Source organism: Zophobas morio, unplaced genomic scaffold, assembly GCF_036711695.1.
Source record: "Zophobas morio isolate AGI-343-1 ecotype UQ-CSIRO unplaced genomic scaffold, CSIRO_AGI_Zmor_V1 ptg000011l, whole genome shotgun sequence".
In the NCBI taxonomy this organism is placed as follows: domain Eukaryota; kingdom Metazoa; phylum Arthropoda; class Insecta; order Coleoptera; family Tenebrionidae; genus Zophobas; species Zophobas morio.
Genome location: NW_026972116.1, coordinates 19317624 through 19334452, shown reverse-complemented (window position 1 = coordinate 19334452; position 16829 = coordinate 19317624). Strand labels below are relative to the sequence as shown.

The following is a 16829-nucleotide window of genomic DNA, read 5'->3' as shown; positions in this document are numbered from 1 at the left end:
TCTGTGTTGTTAAATTCAATAAATCAAAATTAATTAATCAATCGGTACACACCTCGCTGTGAGAGGAGGGTCCGAGAATAATTATTCAAAAATTCCGGTCGGGGAACACATAAATAAATGGTAACACAAAATCAGCATGAAATCCTTTCCTTTTTCGACTTCACGATGACATTTTCTTACTCATAATTTTTCAAAGCGCATCAATGTTTAAAATTGAATCTTAAATATAGCAAATTACTATTTTAAAATTCCCAAAGGCGAATCTACTAAATTTAAATAATAACTTGGGAAAAATCATCCATCCCTTTAGACATATCACAGTTTAAAATATTATAAAATATTGTATATATCGCTTGTATAATATTGCTAATTTCTTCGTTGTTATGCAAGAAAATAAAAACGTCTAATTTTTCGAAAATTTCGAGAAATAAAGTAACAAAATAGCCCGTATTAGCCGCTTACCATGACAGTAAATATCCATCACAAATTAACATGTAACGATAGTCACGGCCAACTAAGATCGTGCGCTGCGCTCCCTACGGCCCGGCCATAACATTTATGATGGTCTCAATAAATCAATATTAATCAAGATTACATCGTGAATTGAATTCCCCATCACATAAATAAAAAGACGTGTTAAATATGGTCGAAATCACAGTATGTCGCTCGGTAGACACTTCGCTGTGAGAGGAACGTCCGAGTTTCTTTCCTTCTTGGAATTCACGATGGGATTTTCTTACTGATAATTTCTCAGTGCGCATCAATGTTTAAAATTACATTTTGAATACGGCAAATTACTGTTTGAAAATTTCCAAAGGAGAATCGATTAAATTTAAATAATAATTTAGGAAATTTGAAATATTGTATATCTCGCTTATATAATTTTGCTAATTTATTTGTTGTTAGACATGAAAATAAAAACCTTTTATGTGACGCAATGTGTGGAATTACCGATCACGACGTCGCCGTCGCGTTGTAACAATTATTTATAAATACTCTGTATTTTATTGTATTAATCGACCATCCTAAAAAATGTTTGATTTAGTTATAGAAACTTTTGGTTCCAATAATTTCAAAACGACTTCGTCCTTCAGTTTATTTTTTTTAGAGTTGAACTTCTGTATAGCAACAGTGTCAACTCCAATGTATTATTTATTTTTTGGGTAAATAATAAAACGTAGCAAGAATGTTGTATTTTGGCATTTCCAGTATTTCTAAGAGGACTGTTGGAATTTAATAAAATTCGTCTCACTGGAAGTTATCATAGGAAACCCGACCTAAAATCGTCTGTAATTTTGGCGTAGTCTGTAATAATCCGTTTTATTTATATCTATATTTAGAAATAATAATAATCAAGAGAAAACTTCTACGACATTTTTTTTGCTTTGGTGTGGGTTTAATTTAAGAATAGGTATGTGACGTCTCCAGTGTATTTTATTTGAGGTAATAAACTTCACAAGATTAATGGCCACAATTTAGTCTTGCTACTATCAAAATGTCGACTTTATCGATCGTTCGTGAAAACTTTGAAGATAAAAAATTTCAAACTTCATTTACCTCGCATCTCAATATCAATAAACAAAAACATAAATATTAATGTTTTCGGATGATTATATAAAATATTGTGTAACATTCGTACCCGAATAGCTCGGTAACACTTCGCTGTGAGAGGAGGGTCCGAGAATAATTGTGCGAGAGAACATTTGTTGCAGGATAGTAAACATTTTATGTTTTAGGAACATGGATCTAGAGATTATTTTCTTCTGGAACATTATGTTCCTGAAACAATGTCTTGTGCAGTGGATGACCAGTACAGTTTGAGACAAGGACTTATCCGATCTCATATTTCTAAAAGTGGACTAAGTGGGGAGAAGGCCGAACAAGACTTTATTATTCTTGCACAGAGCCTCCCACACTATGGAGGACATTTTTACACAGCAACTTGGGTAATATTTTCATTCTTTAATAAAATTTAAACTATTGTTAATTTTTCCATAGATGCTAAAAGACAATAATCATAAAGACGTTTGGCTGTACATTAGCGCCCAAGGGATCAACCTTTACGAACGAGACAGATCATCAAGCAACTGTGGACCACAACTATACGAAATGTTTGAATGGAGAAGCATTCAAACTTTGTGCTACAGCAAACAGTACTTATGTATACTTCCACATTCCAAAACCCTGCACTCGTCAAAACTAAAAAAGTACAAGTTAAAAATGGACCATAAGAAGTAAGCTGAAAAACTAGTCTTGACTCATCACTGTACCTTCGTTTCAGGAGTTACTTTACGTTTCGTTTAGCTTCGTTGCACCATCAGTTCTTCTTGCGCCTCCGCACCGAGTACACTTCTCTCCAGACCCTGTCCCAGCAGTTCGGCATTCCTTTGAAAGACATGAAAAACGAAACAAATTCCTTATGTAAATTGGAAGCTCTGACGAACCCCCGCTACGTGGCTCTAGACCAAGCCACCGTAAACGCGGAAACTGAATTTAAGATCGATTTTCGCGCATCTTCCAAATGCAGCAACAAAACGACGAACGAAACCAAATGTAGAAAAGCGAAGAGTGTTAACGATTTCGCGGCAATCAACTACGACGAAATCAACGAAGACTACCAAAATAAAGAAAACGAACACCCTGCGGAGAGAAAGAGTTCCGGATTGGTTCTAGATAGTTGCTATTTGTCGGGTTTGGGTAATAACATCACGAGCGATAAGCGAAGAGGTGTGAAAATGGGGACTCGAGTGTTCAGTAATCTCGGACGCGTCTCGCGATCGATGGAAGCGGTCAATGCGGCGAGTCACGAATACCTCGAAGAGATGTCGCTGCAGTCGGTGTCTTTGCACTGTAGCTCGACTTCGATTTCTCGGTCGCCTACCAATGAAAGGGTTCCTTCAAATGAGGCCTACATTATAGGTATTTTCATTCGAAACTGGGTAACCTGTTTTAATGGATTGTTTGCAGATTCCTCGGTAAAATCTTGCGGAAATCAGTTTCTACCGGACTTCCAAGAGAGCATCAGCGACACTCTATTGGAAAAGTTCAACAATATTTCCTTCGCTGAAGAACGTATTCTGTCGAATGTTGCGGTAAAGCGAGACGGTAAAGGTAGTTTGGGCATTCAGATCACAGAGGGCTCTGACGGTAACGTCTACATCCAGTCGGTAATTCTGGGAGGACCGGCACACTTAACAGGAAATATTTTAAGCGGCGACCAAGTAGTGGCCGTCGATGGTCGCAGTCTCCTCGGAATGAAATACAAAAACGCTTTAAACTTACTAACGAATACAGGGCAGAAAGTCGATTTTGTGTTGTCGAGGGTGGCGCCATCTAAACGCAACTCCCACACACAATCAACTCTGAAGCTTGGTGATACAGAGCAATTAAAAAGTAAAATGAATTTATCAAACATAAATGAGTCACATTTAAAAACGTTAAGGTTAGAAAATACGATGAACAAACTAAAACGCTTATCATATCCTAATAATAATACGAGTTCGTCTAGTGTACAAAGGGTTTTATACAGCGACAAGGTTGGCAGTCCTGTGGAGAAGCACGTGACTGAAAGTTGTCTCGATATTTCTAATTTTCATAAATACGGAGCTAACACTAACACATCAACGGAAGTACCATATCATAAACATATCCGCTACGAAATTGAATCTGAAACCGAAAACTTGATGTCTAAAAAGACCTTGCCTCTATGTAATTCTAGTGGTTCGACGTTGAACAAAAATATTTCAAAATCGTGCAATCAAATTTATTCGAACGAGGCGTTTGACAAGGCTGTTGTGGTTGATATGATACCAAAGAGGGAAATCGATGCGAATTTTAGGTCACTCGATCGGAAAATTCTGAACTGTTCAAGTCAGGAGGATAATTCACAGCAGAAATCTACTATACCGCCTATAGCACTACCTCGAAGTCTAGGCCTGAGCAGGAAGTGGAGGGGGCCTGTGAGGTATCCTGTAACACCAGTCAAAAAAACGATAGATAGAAGCGATAATTACTTTTCCAATTCCGAGGATGAACAAGTATTTATTTAATTGTACACAGTGTACGTTTTGTACCTGAATTAATGATAAATGGGCTTTAGATTTGGATCCGCGTTCGTGTTTTACTTATCTGAATTCACCAGATTTGAAGCCCACTTTAACATTGTGAATGAATGTGTTGCTTTCGGAAATGGGACGCTAGGTGGACAGTAGATTCAATTTTCGATGCTCAGGCGGCAGTACACAAAGTTTTGTTACATAGAATAAAGTGGAATAAGATGTTCTCATCAAGAATTACAGTTTGTAGGATCATTAAGTGCCATATGGAACAACAACGTCAAAGTGACATTCCATAAATTTGAAGGTTATTCCTTTTGTTACTAAACCCCAATTACACTCACCCAATTGTAATAATTAGCACTGAGAATTGAACACATTGGTGTAATCTTAAAATAAATACATTTTGTATTCTTGAAAACTGTACTGTTCTTGTAACTACAAAAGTATTACTATTACTTTTTTCAAAAAATATTCCGTCTGTGAAGTACCTTTAGAAAAAAAATATTCACACGTATTCTATGCCAATAGAGTTTAAATGTTTTATATGGGAATTATATCCACAGTACAGTTCATAATAAACAAAATATCTGACCACACCTCCTGGTGTAAATTTTCCAAATTTCGTGGGTGTAAACGTGGTTTAGTAAGAAAGTGACTAATTTGTCGTCACATTTGACGTTTCACCGTCCGATACTGTACCCACTTTATATATTGTTCATATTTTTCTAATTGAGAATTAACGACTAACTTCATTTTTATCACGATTACCTGTGCAGAGAAAAAAACAAAAACTAGAACAGGATAGATACGGTTGTGTTCAATAAAAATGGGAAATTTTAAAAGAAAATCTGTCATTTTTAGTAATTTTTCCACAATTTTAAAACGGCTTTTTAGATTTTAGGTTAGAAAATTGAACGATTGCTTTTGAAATATCAGTTTTACAAACAAATAGGTTAATTTATATGAGGTTGGACAGGCGTCAACCTGATAATTGCCTACTTGACAAATAAATGACAAACAAAAGTCAATAGTAGACCGTGCGATTTATTTTTCTATACAACATCGGTTTGACTGTCAAATAAAAGGTCGAGTAACTGCAGTACCAACATAATTATTTTTAAAATAAATTGCACGGCTTACTAGACGAGTTTTTTCGGTCGAATACTTGCTAAGACAAGATTGACTTTGGCAAATGATTTACCTTCTAAGAAAATGGAGGGTGGGTGGGCGGGGCTAATACTTGCTAAGACAAGATTGATTTTAGCAAATAACTTATTTTCTAAGAAAATAAAGGGCGGGTGGGCGGGGCTAATACTTGCTAAGAAAAGTTGCATTTTTGAATGTGTACACTATATTTTTAGGAGCACGGAGTAATTAATACGTTAATTTTCCTAGTTTAATTTTATAAAAAATCATAGGCGTACGTGGATTATATAAACACTACTGTTGTGTCATTTTGACATAAAATATCCGTTTTACACTTAAAAAAAATGAATATGGCCAACCGAAATAAATAGAAACATAAACTATTCCATGCTCCCAATTGTACCATATATTCGAAAAAAAAAGTCGTCTAGTAGACCATGAAATTTATTTTAAAAATAATGATGTCGGCATTGGAACTATTTGGTAGTTTATTTGTAGGTATTTGATCATAGCTGTCAAACCAAACACGAAACGTGCCAATGTTGCCAACATAATTTTTTAACATTAAATTTCACTGGAAAACTAAACTTTCACGAATAAGCCATTCGTCTTTAAAGTTAGCTTCTGTATTACAAAGAATATTTTTTCTTAAATTGTACAGACTCTGACTAAGCATAGAATTACTCTTGAAGGTGTGGATAATTTTCTTTTTTTAATTTTTGTTTTAAAATTTTTCTTTTTCTTTTATTGTTGCCGTTTGAGTACAAATTTCTAAATGATATTTAATAATATTCTTGTAAGATTGCAAAAAATATGAAGGAACAACTTCTACAGTCAAAGTAGAAAATTTGAGGGCAATTATTATATTTTGTTTAAGTCATAATTTCCGGGTTACTGTACATAGTGACACCGAATTTTCACACCTAGTAACCAACATATCCAACCTCCCCTACGTAGTTGTTCAATGCTGAGTGAACCATTTTCGTTGTCAATTTTTTAGTAATTGATTACATTTCTTCGGGTTGGTGATACCAGATTCCCCTAAATATAAACGATTTAGGTAAGAATTAGTGAGGTTAGAAAACTATTGGTAAAATTTTACTTTAACCGTCTGGGCCTTTTGCGAAAAATTAAAATTAAATTATTTCTGCTAAATGCTCAGTGGATCATCAAGTTTTGAAAAATCTTTCTAATGAATTTTCGTGGACAGCTAAAGTACAAAATTGCCAAAAATTTAGTTTCAGGTACTATTTATTATCTATTCAAAAATTAAAAAACCACTCAACCGGCAACACGGTACGAAACTCAACCGACAACATTGTCCAGATATATTTTTGGTGCCAAGATGTGCTATCAAAAAAATATGAGGTTAGGATCATGGCTTTCATTCAAAACATGTTGCTTTGTTTACATATTTTATTTTGACATTTTTGACATGAAATTTCAGATTTTAAGTTTTTTGCACTGCCGACTCGCCAGTGTAAAAATAAGACTTAGTACCAACTTGATTCAACAGGTGGTGGTTTTTAATTTTTGAATAACCAGATGATACCAACCGCACAAAAACATCACAAACACTCAGTATTACTCCATCTTTGCACCCCACATTGTAAATTTCCGAAAATTGCGGGTTGTGAGGTGTTTTCTCGGATTTCGTAAGAAAAATGGGTCAAATTCTTTTAAATGTCAAAGAACTTGAACGTAATGACAATTAATTAATTAATTAAAATTAATTCGGGGGCATTTTACTGACTCAAAATTGAATGGAACTACACAAAGTAGTAATTGTCAAAATAAGACTGATTTTGGCAAATGCCCTACTCTCTAAGATACTAAAGGGCGGGTGGGCGGGGCTAGTATTTACCAAGATAAGACTGATTTGGGCAAATGACCTAAGAAAATGAAGGACGAGTGGAGAGGCTGGTTCTTACTAAGATAAGACTGATTTTGCCAAATGACATAGCTTCTAAGAAAGTAAAGGGTAGAGGGTATGTCAATTGGATAAATCAGTCTTATCTTAGCGAGTACTAGCCCCGCCCACTCATCCATCATTTTCTTCGAAGGTATGCCATTTGCCAAAATCAGTCTTATCTTGGCAAGTCCTGGCCCCGCCCACCCACCCTTTATTTTCTTAGAAGGTATACCATTTGGCAAAATCAGTCTTGTCTTGGGAAGTACTAACCCCGCCCAGCCGCTCTTTATTTTCTTAGACGGTATGTTATGTGGCAAAATCAATCTTATCTTAGTAAGTAGCCCCGCCCATCCGCTCTTTATTTTCTTAGAGGGTACAGTTGGCTCAAGAAAAAACGGGAATGGAATTTTTGTACAATGTAAAATGTACCTGTCTCTTACTTGTCAATTGACAGATCTGTTAAATATTTGTCACTATTTTGACAGAAAATAATATCATTACTGTTGTAACCTATTTCAAAGTAGTCCCGTTTAAACTAGGAAAATTCATACAATAATAATCTGCCATGCTAACTTTGACAGTTCTCGTTTTTTCTGGAGCCAACTGTATGTTATTTTGCAATATCAGTCTTATTTCGGACTTTCCGCATTTATGCAGCCCGCAGCCACTCACAGTCCAAAATTAAAGAACCACTTCTTGTTGATTTCAGTTGCTAACAAAAAAAAAAAAACTCCAGTGGTGATTTTCATATTATACTGTCCTTAAAACGTTTTGAAACGTCAAAACCCTTCCAAAATCTGCAGATGAATTAGTTATAACATAACCAATCTTTGTTTTCCTCATATGTCAAACTTCAGATTTACCTAATACGATGGTGGTTGGACTATAGGTTCGAAAAAAAATGTGTATTTTATTGGTAAAACAAATTAAATCCATAAATAGTTATAATAATCAATAAAACGTCAAATCTCGTCACTATCAACCGTACTGAACAAAAACCCAAACAAGGCAGTGTGACCACCCTTACTTTTTATCAAATGGACGGATAGAAATGGCCTGGACTTTGAACAAATTTTTATTTTGCACTGTCACCAACTGCACGTATTAATTATCCCCATGGTGGGTTCAAAAATGTCAGTCGTTAGTAGAAATGAAAATTTGACGAGAACATTTTATCGAATTTTGTGAAAATTTTGAAGTCGCCTGAGCATCGAAATTGAAAAGATCAAAGAGTGTCACGATCCATCAACAATTTACTGACTGTCAAAATGAAAGAAAAACCTAAATCCTCGAAATCCATCTGCGAAGAAGCAAAAGAGCGCGAAACGAGAAAACAAGGCAAAAAACCAACAGCAACCAAACCCCCAAAAATAGGCGATGGCAGCAGCTTCAACCAGACGCCCGTGCTCGAGTTTCCCCATTTCCTGCGCGTTATAGGCCCAAATCAGATAAAAATTTTGATGGGGTTTGTTCCTAGTGCCATATGTTACAGTTTGGCCTCGTTGGTGCTGGTGGTTTATCTGACAGACTGGAGACCCGTGGTGCGATACCTTCCTTATTATAACGGAAGGTTCGCCGACGAAGATGAAAGCGGATAGACGGACGCAGAAAAGGCTACATAATCAAAGTGTTGAGGTTTCGTTCGTTCAAAATTTTGTATTATTTTTGTTATGACTTGTCTTTAAATACAAATAAATAGTCAAACGTTACTATAATGAACAAAGCGACGCATTGTGATATTAGAAGTAATTTCCGAAAGTATGTATTTGGGTGCACCGAAAGTCAGAAAGACCAATAATGAAATATGAGATATTTCAAAACGTTAGAGCTTCCGTAGTTAAATGTCAAGTGCCGATAACAGTCATAATATCGTACTTATAAGGAATCTGTGTTAACACAATACTAATCACAGACTTTTATTTTGTGTTGTGTTTCGTTCGCTTGAGATATCCCAAGTTCTCTTTGATAACAAACTAAACTTAGTGTAAATATCGTTCATTAAAAAGTTAATACCGGCTAACGAGTGATTTGATAAGCGTATAGATGTAAGGTCATTTGTAAATATGTCACTTTAATTTTTATTATTTAATGTGACTCGATAATAATACATTATAATAAAACGGACTAGAGGGAAAGGAGGGTCAATTAAACGCAGGTCGTTATTTCGTGTTTAGCTAAACTTAGACTTGGGATGTATTTGTTTTAGGGCCTATTTCACTAAGACTTTGCTGTACGAGGTGCTGTCACCCTCCTTTATCTTTGAGTGTTTCTTGTCACCATGTTTGTGATGCTATGTTAGATAGGACGCTATTTAGTAAGGCCATTGTACGACTGTGCCTAAACATAATTTTATAACAGTCTGATTATCACAACTGACAAATTACTGCATAGCATTATGTTAGATTAAGCATATTGTACTGACCATGTTAGAATAAAGGTGATATGAAGATCCGTCCTTTCTTCCCCCTCTTCCCCGATTGAATTTATCGAAGCAGTTGTTAAAGTCCGTTGAGGTAGGTACTGATTGTTGGTTGTTTTTTCCGAAACACTGCATCTAGGAGCAATTACCGAAAATTGCCGCCTTAAATGGTTCTGACACGTTTAACGATGTGGAAAATTAGCTTCCATTTACTTGATAAATCGAAAACATTGTCTGGAGGGTGAAAATCCAGAAAAAATCAAATTTCGTAAACGATTTCGTACGTGAGAGAAAATCCTTTCAACCGATGTTCCGGCTTACTCTAGCCCCAGTTAAAGGTCGATCTTTGTCAAAAAACGTTTGCCCCCAGACCGAAGGGCAAATTTTCAACCGTACAATCAAAATCAGAGGCCGTAAATACGATAAAGCGCAACCCAAACCGTGATTAATAACAGGGGTTGTAAATGACCCAATCTAATTTTTATGTTGTTTGTGATTTGTGATGCATGTAAAATGGTGTTTTCAATTCGAATTTTACGTCTACTCGCCAACGATAAATCTCCCGTTGTAAACAATAAGATTTATTAACGTCTTTAAGTTTCGGAGATATAACTTTGATTAGCCTTTTAATTCTCCCCTGACAAATAGTCTTTGAAAGGTAGTGCCCGTAATAAAAGCACGCAGATCGATAGCGCGAAAAGCGGAAAACCTGCATTCGAATGTCATCACACAAACTTGGAGTTATCAAAAGGAACGAGATGAAAAGATATCGGGTTTGAGAGTGATTCACGCTGCACCTGATTTCATCTTAAATTTGAAACTGGGGCGCGAGAGTCCGTTGAGACCGGCGAGTCCTCGACGGTGCGATGAGCTTGTTTTAATCATAAAAGTTGGTTTCAAGAAGCCATAGTTCGTTGAAAATAAAGTTAACACCCGTAATTTAATGCGTAGACAAATTTAGGTTAGAGGCTGGAGTTCCTAATGGATTTGCTGGGTGAAATTATCTCTAACATTAATTCTAATGAGCAAAGTTTGGATACTACAAAGGCCCTCGGGGAACAGTAATTTTTTTAAATCTGACAAGCAGAGAAACAGAGGAAACTAACTACTTCGTGCAAAAACCTGGAGGACATACACATTGCAGACCGTAATATGCTGTCCAAGGAACCTAGAATGTACATTACATTAATACAAGGTACCCTATTAAGGGATTACGTGAGGAATCAATGTAATATTGACGGACTTGATTAATGTCTGTGATGTATATTATCTACCTAATCTCACTGTAATATCATAATATTAAAGCCGATACAAAAACAAAATTAGAATAATGACATGATTTATGAAAAACTAAAAAGAAAACTGATTATTCAACGAAAATCTTAAGTTTCAAGATGTTTTAAAGACAAAATTTTGTGTACTATCAACGTGGACAGGTGACCCTACTGCAAACTGAATTTCACGTTTTTATTTTTATGATTGTGACTATGAAAATGGTAGGGTTTTCCTTATGAAGCAATTGAGAAACAGAAGCATGTCAAAAACAGACAATTTACATGATTCCACATCACTCATAAAACTGGTGGCAGCAGTGGGATTGAAAGACGTTACATTAGAAGAAATACATTAATGATGTGACTTAGACGAACTAAGGAAAAGAGATGCTAGAAAATAATGTCGAGAAGATTAAAAAACCAAGAAAAACACGGTTTCAGTAAGAGAAGAAGAAAGTTAGTTCGCAAGCATGGGACAAGAAAACTCGTGAAGAATTTAGTTTGTTTAAATGAGAAGAGCCGGAAGATTTTCACGTACAGGACAAGGTTGAAATTGAAGAGAAAAGATAACTGATGAAGTTTCATGTAGATTCTAGAATATTCTGTTCTAAAAGAACCTTACCGTGACGAACTGGTCGGTCATCAAGAAAAGGGCCAAACGGTTTACGTGAAATTTTAGAATGTACTCAACAGAAGGTAGTCCAGAATTCCCTTTGAGAGTGATAAAGACAATTCAAAAAAATAACTCATCAACCGAATCAGTAGAGATTTTCAGAAGAATCTCTCAATATTTTGTGGAACTGAAAAATAGAGAACAAGAATTCATAGTATTTTTTGGGGTATTTCTCTCTCAACTGAAAACCACAGAGTAGTATAATGTGTATATAGTGCGGGTTCTGCCCACTTTCTATCGGAAACATTTGAATTTCAGATCAAGATCGACGTACTTCGGCCAAGATCCAATTTTCCCGCCAATAAGTCGGCTAGAGATCAAGCATGCGCAATATCAAATGAACCAGAAACTGAGCATGCGCAAAATCAAATTTTCCCGCGAAAAAGTGGATCAGAACCTGCACTTATATACCTTAGGGTGATTCAAAAAAAAAAAAATATTTTTTTTTTCGTGCAAAGAGGTTCAAAAGATTCTTTTCAACGTAAAAAAATACCAGTTAAAATTTGAGCTCTTAATATTAATATTAAGACGGTCCGCATCGCGTTTTTCTATTTCCCATAAGAATAACATGGGAAAATTTTTTTTTGCACCTTCTGATTTTTATTGCTAGCCCGTCGTGTGTCGTGAAAAAAATTCAATCACATATTTTTATAGAGAATTGAACGCTCTACAAAAAGTGTCTCCTATGATTTTGCGAGAAACCTGATAGTTGAAGAGTTATTTTAGGCTAAAGTTAAATTTATCGCAAATTTTGACGTTTTTGATGCATTACAATAAATTTGATGGTCTTATTGGAATAAATCACCACAAAAATTTATACACATTTTAAATTTAGTTTTTTAAACAGTAATTGTTTATAATTTTATGCTATAATAAGGCCAGTAAAACTCTTTCCGAACATTTTCAGCATCAGTGGGTTAAAAAATCATAGTTTATTTAACCTAAAGACAAATATTTTTCTTCAGTAATTTAAAATACTTACGAAGGAATAAATCAAATGACGATTGGTATTGTATGAATAAAAAATTTATTTACTTTACTTTTAAATCAGGCTTTTAAATCGTTTGAAAATTACTTAGCAATCCAATGTAATTTAAATTTTTGTTATTATTGAAGATTTTTTTTTAAACAATCTGGATAACGTTGCCGATGTTCTCGAACTACTTGTAATAAATACTGTAGTTGGTCTTCATCCTTGGTGAGATAATTGTTATATTCTCCAATTAACGCAATTCCTCTTTCAGCTACGTCATTCGTTACTTTTAACGTTTTAAAAAATTCAGTACATTCGATATAACTATCGAGTTTCACTGACCTTATTATAGCATAAAATTATAAACAATTACTATTTATAAAACTAAAGTTAAAATGGGCATAAATTTTTGTGGTGATTTATTCCAATAAGACCATCAAATTTATTGTAATGCATCAAAAACGTCAAAATTTGCGATAAATTTAATTTTAGCCTAAAATAACTCTTCAACTATCAGGTTTCTCGCAAAATCATAGGAGACACTTTTTGTAGAGCGTTCAATTCTCTATAAAAATATGTGATTGAATTTTTTTCACGACACACGACGGGCTAGCAATAAAAATCAGAAGGTGCAAAAAAAAAATTTTCCCATGTTATTCTTATGGGAAATAGAAAAACGCGATGCGGACGGTCTTAATATTAATATTAAGAGCTCAAATTTTAATTGGTATTTTTTTACGTTGAAAAGAAACTTTTGAACCTCTTTGCACGAAAAAAAAAAATTATTTTTTTTTTTAATCACCCTAATATACCTACTTTTATAACTACAGCATTTCTAATCAGGACTATTAGAATACTCACCTACGAGCACTTAAATAGGTAGGATTAAGAAAGTTTAGGTTATGAAACGCCTGGGAAACCATCCATTCACAAAATCAAAATCTTTGTAGGTCTTGGAGCCAAAAACAACTAATCTGACAGTCGATTTACCTTGAGGAAGAGACGGATCATGTAGAATCGAAAATGCAGTATAAAACTCGGGAAAGTTTAAATTTTAGCTTTGAACTGTGATCGTCAACAAAATGAAATCCTATATTGTTTGTATTTTTTATTGTATGCGTTCAAATGGAAAACGGGGACTTTAGAAGTTATAAATCAAAATGCAAAATATGGAAGATAAATAACTGTTTTAGAGAGGGAAAACATGTTGAAATATACTAAATCCGCCCTCAAATTGTAAGGTCCGGGAGTCATATTCGAATAACTCAGTCAACAAAATCATCTAGATCATTTTCCACACCCTCGCAAATTCACACTGACGAGTAAGAAAAAAAAACTTGATTGGTGAATTTACAAACAATAAAACAAATTTACAGCACATGTTCCGCGTTGAAAGATCGCATGTTTTTTTGATTAAAAGCCGCAATTATTAGCCGCGCGGGTTGGGGAAAACTGTGTCCTCATCTAAGATACTCTTACCACGTGTTTAGATTCACAAAAACAGTCAGACTAACGCTCCGCCATGCCGCCCTCTGTCTAACCGCCAACCCTCTAACTAAAATCCCTAGCGCTACTAATTGTCCAACTATCCAGCAAGCGTTACCGTGCACCTGGTTGCCCATGTTTAACGATTTTTTTTTGATGAATTTTTTTCTTTCTCAAATTCAAATTATTCAAATGTGATTTCGCGCCGCTGTTAATTAATTTCAGCGTAAAAATTTTGATTCAAATTCGGTCACCACAATCCATTCACCAAATATGGGCAGAAACCACGCTCCAATCAAACGATTCGAGCAAGTCCACGAATCCTTTTCTGAAATATGAAATAATTCACGGGCCACCAATTAAATTGTACTGGACGCCAATCAGAATTAAAATCGAAGATGACCTGGTTTCAGGGAGACACCGACATTCAAAGTTGTCTAGTCCAACCGTTCTGGACTGAAACCCCTATAACTAGGAAACGGCATTAAACCAATTCACTTAGTTGAGTTCTGCTGAATCAGTCATTTCGATGATCTGTCCAGAGCCCAATTTGACCCTGTTAAGGCAGAAGCAGGTCCGGGTACTACTTTTATCGTGTAAGGTATTTCTAGCGTAGTTAATTATGCGTGTGCACAATATTTTGCCCTTGTACCGATCATATATTGGACTTACCGCTAAATATGGAATTGCTACGAGATATCCACAAACCACGTGATTGGGTCGTTCTCTTTTGGTTGTATTCAGGTCCTTTACAGGTCCAGGACCTAAGGGGGACTCTTTGTAAAGACCACCGGTGAAATTTAGGACATCCAAACTCGGACACTAAATATTAAAATAAATACCATTAACATTCGCATTCCCGTATTGTAGATAAACATTCCTATGAACAATAGCAATGGGAAAACCTACATTTAGATGAGGATCCGTTACTCTGTTTCCGCCACTCGATCCCGTGCGTTTATATGAGTATAAGGAAATAATTCATAAAATGTAAGAAAATGACACATTAATATAATATAATATAAAAAATTGGTCCAAGGTTACTTCGACAGAACTTCCCTTGCCCTTGAAGTACAATTCAACAAATTTCGCTGCTTTGAAAAATTATAAAAAATGTATGTTTTCTGATAACCTTTATATAGTAAAAACCAGTAGTGTAGATAACACCTCGAAGCCCCTGCGTTGCAGGGGTGCAAATTCTAATGAGATGCCGTCCGCAGATATACGGACAATCTGAAATATATTCAAAGCAAATAACTAACGGAGAAGTTGTATTGTTATCAGTGTGCATGCTTAACTTCGATTGTTTGTGTTTACGCATCGAAAGAATGTCACATAGAAATTTGTTTCATTTGAGTGAGTTGTCTCCTCAAAACAGAATACTAAAATTATTAATTAAGCCACAATGGAACAAAATGTTTTCAGTATTATTATTATTATTTGATCATAATATAATTAAATAAGACGTGGGTATTCTCACATTTTCTTGAAAATGAGGTTTTTTTTATATATAAGCATAATCCCACAAGTCCAGCTTTTTTAAAAAAATATATAAAATTTGATTTTACGATTTTAGTTTTGTGATAAACTAAAAGAGGATTCGTACACTACACCTACAAAAATATATTTCTGTATAACATTCAAAAGATTTTAAAATAAAATTCATTGAAATGACGTAATCAAATTGTTGGTGCGGATGATTAGCCAAATTTTGGTTAACATGAAATTTCTAATATCTTTACAAACAAACAAACGGTCCAGTAGTTTCGGAGATTATATGTCTAATAAAAATGGATACAGACACCAGGCAGACAGACAGGCGGAAACGGGAGACTACGTTCTTCGTATTGTAGTGGTCATGAAACATCGAGAAAATATAAAAGTGGCCATTCGTCCGATGGACTCGACTACTATACTTCCTTAGCCTACGTTCGGGAAGTTAAAATAACTCATCAACTGAATTTAGAGATCATCAGAAGAATCTTTCAATACTTTGTTGAACTGAAAAATAAAGTACAAGGATTCATAGAATTTTTCGGGATATTTCTCGCCTCAACCTCAACTGAAAATGTCAGAGCAGAATAACATTAAAAATAGACGCTAGCTGTTGACTGAGCAAATGCCGCTTATAACACCCCAAATATGATCCGGAAATGTACCCGCTTGACAAGCTTTTAGCAGTGAAAGAGACGATGTTGAACTCGGGCGCCAGTTTTTTAATCGGATCTCTCTCACATTATGGCTGTTTAGGCGACTCAGTTAGTTAGATAAAAATCTCCCGTTCTGGGCAGTTTATTATCCTATCCTTGCACAACATGGCTTCGTTGGAAATGGTAGCAAAATGATGTCTCCAAAGCTTTTTTTGAGCAATTATGTAGTGCGGGTTCTAGCTCACTTTCTGTCGGGAAAATATGAATTTCGGCTCAAGATCGACGCACTTTAGCCAAGATCAAATTTTCCCTCCAACAAGTGGGCTAGAAACCAAGCATGGGCAATGTCAAGTGGACCAGAACGCAAGCATGCGCAGAATCAAGTGGGTCATGAAAATGTGGATCAGAATCCGCACTATATAGCATTTTTAATCAGACCATCAGAATTCTCACCTACGAACATTTAAAAAAGTAGGATTAACAAAGTTTAGGTTATGATTATGAAACGCCTTAGAAGTTATTCTAAAAACTATGAATGCAATGATAAATCACCACTTGTGGACGGGGCTGGTACTTATAAGATAAGGCAATATCAGTTTTATTTTAGCAAATAAATCTCCGCCCACCCGCTCTTTATTTTCTTAGAGAGTAGCTCATTTGCCAAAATCAGTCTTATTTTGGCAAGCACCCACCCTTTATTTTTTTAGAGAGCTAGCACCTGTAAAGATCAGACGGATTT

The 16829-nt window shown here is 35.3% G+C and overlaps 1 protein-coding gene across 2 annotated transcripts in view; it reads left to right on the top strand.

Annotated features, from left to right (window-relative positions):
• Positions 1-5285, top strand: part of LOC135127121 (FERM and PDZ domain-containing protein 2-like) — a 238274-nt gene extending 232989 nt beyond the window's left edge. For both annotated transcript variants that reach the window (XM_064053455.1, XM_064053456.1), the window contains 4 exons: positions 1737-1946; positions 1999-2234; positions 2282-2919; positions 2968-5285. In XM_064053455.1, the coding sequence (XP_063909525.1) occupies positions 1737-1946; positions 1999-2234; positions 2282-2919; positions 2968-4049 (2166 nt within the window). In that variant the 3' untranslated portion in view covers positions 4050-5285. The remainder of the gene's footprint in view (positions 1-1736; positions 1947-1998; positions 2235-2281; positions 2920-2967) is intronic.
• The last annotated feature ends 11544 nt before the right edge of the window (positions 5286-16829 follow it).